The sequence below is a fragment of the Marmota marmota genome, unplaced genomic scaffold (genome assembly GCF_001458135.2).
Source record: "Marmota marmota marmota unplaced genomic scaffold, marMar, whole genome shotgun sequence".
Classification (NCBI taxonomy): domain Eukaryota; kingdom Metazoa; phylum Chordata; class Mammalia; order Rodentia; family Sciuridae; genus Marmota; species Marmota marmota.
Window position 1 is genome coordinate 9656882 of NW_026000249.1, and position 6787 is coordinate 9663668.

At 35.6% G+C, this 6787-nt stretch overlaps 1 protein-coding gene across 6 annotated transcripts in view; it reads right to left on the reverse strand.

The window, feature by feature from the left end:
- The window catches only part of Rps6ka3 (ribosomal protein S6 kinase A3), a 150972-nt gene that overhangs the window by 45803 nt on the left and 98382 nt on the right, over positions 1-6787 (reverse strand). For all 6 annotated transcript variants that reach the window (XM_048796418.1, XM_048796421.1, XM_048796419.1 and 3 more), the window contains one exon: positions 1930-2011. In XM_048796418.1, coding sequence (XP_048652375.1) covers positions 1930-2011 — 82 coding nt within the window. The remainder of the gene's footprint in view (positions 1-1929; positions 2012-6787) is intronic.

Below are 6787 nucleotides of genomic sequence, written 5' to 3' on the forward strand. Positions count from 1 at the left end.
CCCCCCCCACACACACTATTTGGTTTAGCTAGGAACAATTTGTAAAGCTATAATAATAAAAACATTATTGGGAAGATGTGAAAGGAAAATTGTACATGGGTGGCTGTATGAGAACTAAATCCTAATCTTCCATGTTAGAAAGTCAATAGATGATGTCTCCAAGTGAAAACCACCAAAGAATTACAATATAGGAGTGTTAAAGGTAAAGAAAGGCATGAAGCAGCAGTTAAAAAATGAAAGTCATTGTCTGTGATGGGTTAAGAAGCTAGATAGGTAGGAGGGTGGGTGAAGCACTGCTATCTTAAGTGATAAGATTATACCAAAATCACTTTGAATAAAAATGAAAGTTATATTTAAGAACATATTCAGAATTATCCAGCAGCCTACAATTCCATAAGTCAAATAAGTCAAATATTTTAACCTTTTTAGGATCCCTTTTATAGTTTAGATCTATGTAATTTTACTTGTAGTAAGCCTAATTTGTTAAAAAAAATTTCAAATGCATATTTTCATTTAGTTTTTGTAATTCAAGTATTTCATTTTAATACTATCCTATTAAGTGATACACTGTAATTTTCTAAATATTCCTCTATTTCAATGTTTGTGATTTTTAAATTCTTACTATTTTAAATAATTTTGCAATGAGAATTTTCAAGCATATGAGTTATTTTTCTGAGTTTATTTCCTCAGGTTAATTTAGCAACATTAATGGCTCTTTGTACTTGTTGCAAAACTGCTTTCCAATTTATACTGTGATTATATGAAATAATAACTCATTATTTTAACATCCATTTCTTTGATTTTTTTGGCAAAATGGAACATTTCCAAAGATTACTTATCTCCTTGGGTAACAGTATTTAGAAATAACTTCGAACTCCATCATTACTTTTACATTTATTAATTGGAATTCTACTGCAAGAAAGAGCTTTTCCTTTTCATTAATTAACTTATGGATTAACTCATGGATTCTTATTTTATTCAAAGGGTTACAATGTATCACTATCATTCATTATTGCACTGCTCAAATTGTCCCATATTTGGTAAGTAGGAGTCTCCCTGACTCCTTGTATTAATATTTTGTAATATTCAAGGCAAATATTTTCTTCTTTCTTATTTATATTATTTTTGATTACATGACAGGTTAAAAATTTTTGTATTGCATCAAGTAAGTGGCAATGCCATGAGTGTAGACTCTGTATAGGAAAGAAAATACACTCAGGAAGGGAACAGGAGAGTGAAAGGAAAGGATAGTGTTTATTAAAAAATGTGAAATTTCTTAGTATGATATTATCCACAGTGGGTGACTAATTGGGAATAACATCAGAAATAATAAATGATCATTTCAAATATTCCTTCCCAGATGGTTTAAAGCTTTATAAATCACATGTAAATTATATAGAAAAAAATGACATTAGGAATCAATACATAAAACATTTAGAGATTATGTGGTAAAATAAGCAATACCACTAAATAAAAAGAAGATTTAATTATTTTTAAATCTACATATAATATCTTCTAAATGATTCTTTACCTTTAAGAGTCAGATCCTGCATGAGATCTCTCAAAAATAAAAATTTAGAGACTAAAAGTCAAGATGATAAAGTCTCTTAGAATAAAAGCTATTTTGCCTCCAATAAATCAGTACTTTTTCAAAACATTAATAATTACATTAATTTGAAGATGAATCAAACCCACTAAAGCTCAAGCTGAATTTATAATACTTCTTTTATAACGTGGCAATTTCTGTTCTCACTAGTCATATGATTCCTAGCCCAGTAGGAAAATTTCACCAAGTCAGTCTAAATTTAAAGCCAGTAACAGGAACAAATTCAGAATATAAGTAAGTGGCCTCAGAGTCACATGAGCTCTATGGAGACCTTTCAGTTTGTTTAAGACTGCATGAATATTACAAATAGCAGTATCACTTACCTTTCAGTGTGGCCTTCTTTAATACCTTCATGGCATAAAGCTGTCTAGCATCAGAGCCTGAGATTTTTTTAACTAAGAAAACCTGTATTTAAATAAGATAAAACAAATGTTACAAAGTACCAGAAACTATATAGCTTCCTATGAAATAAGACCCAAGCCATAATAAAATTTACTATTATACAGATTCTGATACATGGTAGATTAATTTCCCCCAAAATGTGTTGAGAGCCACAGTTTAGTCGGAATGACCTGGCATTTTGCTAGAGGGAATGGTTGAAAGGTGACTCTGCTCTGGGATTAGGGCGGCTCCGGGATTAGGGTGGATCCTGCTGGGATTAGGGTGGATCCTGCTGCCTAGGGCGCCTGCTACTTTGGAGTTCTCGAGGGGTTCCGGGAGAATTGGCGCAAGGAGCCCGGTGGAGGGAGTGTGTTCCTGGGAAGTGTGTGTAGAGTGCCGGTGAGAGTTCAGGAATAAAGAATTGCTGTTTGAACCTACAAGGCTTGGTGGCGGCTCCGTTATTTTGTGCCCAGCCAGACTGCGGCAAAACATGTATTAATTATACATAGGAGTTGTAAACTGTGGATATAACCTAGGATATAAATGTAAATGAACATATTTTTTCATTTGTTGTTTGCTGGTTCCCAAAGAGCATGTAATACATTAATACAGGAAAAAAGCCTTTAAATCATGTATGTAGCAATTATAGAAGTTACACATTTTAAATGCATAATACAGGTAATGATGGCTCTGTATTTATTTATTTATTTAAGTTTTTGGTACGGGGGTTGAACTCAGGGTCTTGCCACCACTGAGCCACATCCCCAGCCCTATTTTGTACTGTATTTAGAGACAGGGCTCACTGAGTTGCCTAGCACCTCATTTTTGCTGAGGCTAGTTTTGAACTCACAATCCCGCCTCAGCCTCCCAAGCCACTGGGATTACAGATGTATGCCACTGTGCCTGGTTATGGCTCTGCTCTTAACAAAATAAAAATTCTTCTAATCCATAAAAAAATTTCTTTTCTGCTCTGGAAATTGAACCCAGGACTCCCATATATTAGGTAAGCACTCCATCATTGAGTTATATTCACAGCCTTGTGGAAAAAAAATTATTTGCAGTACTGGGGATGGAACATAGGGGTACTATACCACTCAGTTACATCCCCAACCCTTTTATTTCTTTTTAATTTTTTTTTGTGGTGCTGGGGATTAAACCCAGTGCCTCACTCATGCTAGGTAAGTACTTTATCACTGAGCCACAACCCCAACCCCATATTTTTGGTTATCTTTAAAACAGTGTGGGATTTATAAAAAATAGAGACTGCTCTAAATAACTCACAGTCATGCTATAACACAGCTAATACTAGACTACCAATATCTATATCAGTATCTACTCATTTTGATCATTACATTCATGATCTTTAAAAAAAAAACATTTATTTTTTAGTTGTAGTTGGACACAATACCAATACCATTTATTTATTTATTTATTATGTGGTGCTGAAGATCGAACCCAGGGCCTCACATGGGCTAGGTAAGTGCTCTACAACTGAGCCACAACCCCAGCCCCATTCATGATCTTTTTGTTCCAAGCCTTTAAGTAGACCAACTAAATAGCCTGAATTACGTTACCCATTCCTTAACAGCTTTTTTTTTTTTTTTGTATTACTGGGGATTGAACCGGGGCACTTCACCACTGAGCTACTTTCTCAGACAGTATTATTTTTAATTTTGAGACAGGGTCTCACTAAATTGCTGAGGCTGGCCTTGAACTTGCCATTCTCTTGCCTCAGTCACCCAGAGAGAAAAGTATTCTTAATCAAGGTGGTCTTAAGGTGGACTGCTGCTAAAATGTTAAAGGTAATCAGAGATTATTAATATTTTTGGACAGAAATAAATTCTAATTAGATTAGGATTTATCTGATATTTATTCATCTTAAGATTCTCTAATCAAGCACCTTTGTTCTAATCTATTAAAAAATTCTCTTTGTAGATTCCACCTTTATTCAACAGTATTTTGAAAGCACATTCTTAACACTTTTCAGCACTTCTTAGCTTGCAGAATACTCTCACAAGCATCTGTAATAATCACAACAATTTTGGGAGACAGGCCTACTAAACAATGTCTGTTTTATAGCTACCCAAATTAGGGCTTAGAGAAGTTAAACAATTTGCCTGGTGTCATAGTGCAAGTATTGGGACAAGATCTGGGTCAGCCATCCAGTCCCGGACTTCTGCTTAGGGTGCTCTTTATTTGTTCCCTTTGGCTGATGACCAGCCACACTAAGCATGAGCACCAACAGTCCCAGCTGACATCCAACCTTCTTCCACTAGAGTATTTCTGACCTTTCTCACTGCTCCATGAAGCTATTCTAGGCTCTGACAGGTCATCCTTGTTTCCTTGGCTTACATTGGCCTTTAAGGATGAGTAAGAAAGGAGACACCCTATTTTTAATGTTTTCTATTTATAGTAAGGTATTTAAGCTACTTCTAAAGAAAAAAGGGAGAAGCATGCTAATTCCTAGGAACTTAAATACTGTGTTCCCTAAAATCTACTCTATAAAATAAGCTCATCTATTGGGTTTATTGAGCAGCATGATAATATAATTTAATACCAGATATTATGTGTTTGACCTCATATCATTTAATTCTCACTACTATTCCATGAGGTCAGCACTATTACTCACTTGTTACTTCTTTCCAGAATTATGTGCTAGGTACTGTGCTATTGGTTCAATATATTACCCCTGCACTCATGGATTATATAGTCTAGTAGGGAAAATAGCCAATAAATAAATCATTATACAAAAGAAAAACTGCAATTGTGCTAATGATTCTGGGGCATATAATGATCTGAGAGGATATAATGGGAATATGACCTAGACAGGATGGCAGAGAAATCTTTGAGATCTTTGAGCTCACAAGCAGGAGAGGAGCTAACCAGTTAAGGAAGGGGTGGAAGGGGCAGGATGTTTCAGGCAGAGAATAAATGGAATAAGGAAAGGCTTTATATTGGGATGGAGTCACAGAGTGAAGAGCATATAAATGGATGTTCTAGAGATTGCTAGTGATCAGACTGAGGGATTCCTTACCCATCTTAAGATTTGTCCTTATCAAAACAAAAGGAGGCTACTGAAGGGTTAAGAGGGTAGAATGTAAGACTAGCTCATGCTAGCTGTCACATAAATAACAGACTGAGGCAAGAATAAATTTGGGAAGACCTAGTTAGAAGATTCCTTCAATAATAAACCAGGGAGAAGTAACAGTAGCATAATCTGGAGAGGTGAATGCCTCTCAGTGCAGAAGACTAGCATGATTTGAGAAATCTTTACTAAATCAACTGGACTTGGTGACAGATCAGATTGGCTAGGGTGTTATGTGTTTGTGTGCGTGCATGCATGCGCTGTGTAGAGAGACTTGAAAGAGATATCAAAAATGCCCCCCCCCCCAAAATGCCTCCCAAGATTCTGGCTTGCTTAACTGGATGCTATTCATAGTGACAGAGAAAAATGAAACAGGATAGGTTTGAGGGTAGGGGAAGATCATGAGTTTGGTCTTAGACATGATGAGTTTAAAGTGCCTTTGAGACATGCGAATGGAAAAAGTAAGCAGCTGTACAGAAGAGTTTAGAACTTGGAAGAACAATTTAGGTTGAGGATATAAATCTATCATGTCAGCAGTATGTGGGTTACAATTAAGATAATGTAATAGAGAAAATCAATTAGTAGGAGCTACAGAGGAAATGGCAGCTTAAAATCAAAACTGGAGGAACTTCAATACTTAATGACTAGAAGAAGAAAATAGGATTCCAAGACGTCAAGTAACTTGCTCAAGAACACACAGTAAGTAGGAGAAAAAATACTGAATACAAGTCTGGCTGACCTAGAGCCTAAACCTGCAACCATTATGCTCTGATGGCTATTTAGTCAATATTTGGATTAAAAGCATGATTTGGGTTTGAAAGAGGTTAACAACTGTAACAAATTACCCATGTTTGCCAAGCACTGTTAAGCACTCTCGCTAAAATACACAAGAGAGCTAAACTGGTGCAGTTCTGAAGGTTGCTAACAAGACATTTTCAAATGTTTCCTTATAGAGAGGCAGTAAGAAATTATTGCACTGTGAAAATTGAATGCAATCTCAGAAATTTTCTCTTGCTGAAAACCAGTCTAGATAGATAGAGTAGCAGTACTTTTAATGCTACTTCTCAAAATGGAGTACAAAAAGTTCCCGTGCACTTAATAATTCACAGGGAACAAGAACTATTTGAGGAAAACTGATAAAGAATGCTGCATCTTCTGAAGTAATTATTTGTTGACTTTGGGAAGCACATTTTAGATATTAAAAACAAAGATGTTGTTTTTTAATGTTTTAAGTGGTAGAGTGCTCACCTATCATGTGTGAGGCACTGGATTTGATCCTCAGCATCACATAAAGATAAATAAATAAAGGTATTGTGTCCATCTACAACTAAAAATATTTTAAAAAAACAACAAAGATGTTATTGAATAGAATGCAAATTAACATTCAAATTTTAAATGCATTACCTTCCAACCTCAACACAAGTACTCAGATGCCAGTGTATCAAGGGAATATTTTGTGATTTTTAATCATTCAAGAAGCACAGCTAGGCTGGGTGTGGTGGCACATGCCTGTCATTCCAGTGGTTTGGGAGGCTGAGGCAGAAAGATCACAATTTCAAAGCCAGCCTCTGCGACTTAGCGAGACCCTGTCTCCAAATAAAAAATAAAAACAAAAACAAACAAACAACAACAAAAACAGGCTGGGGATGTGGCTCAGGGAATGTGGCACCCTTGGGTTCAATCCCTGGTACCAAAAAAAAAAAAAAAAAAAAAAA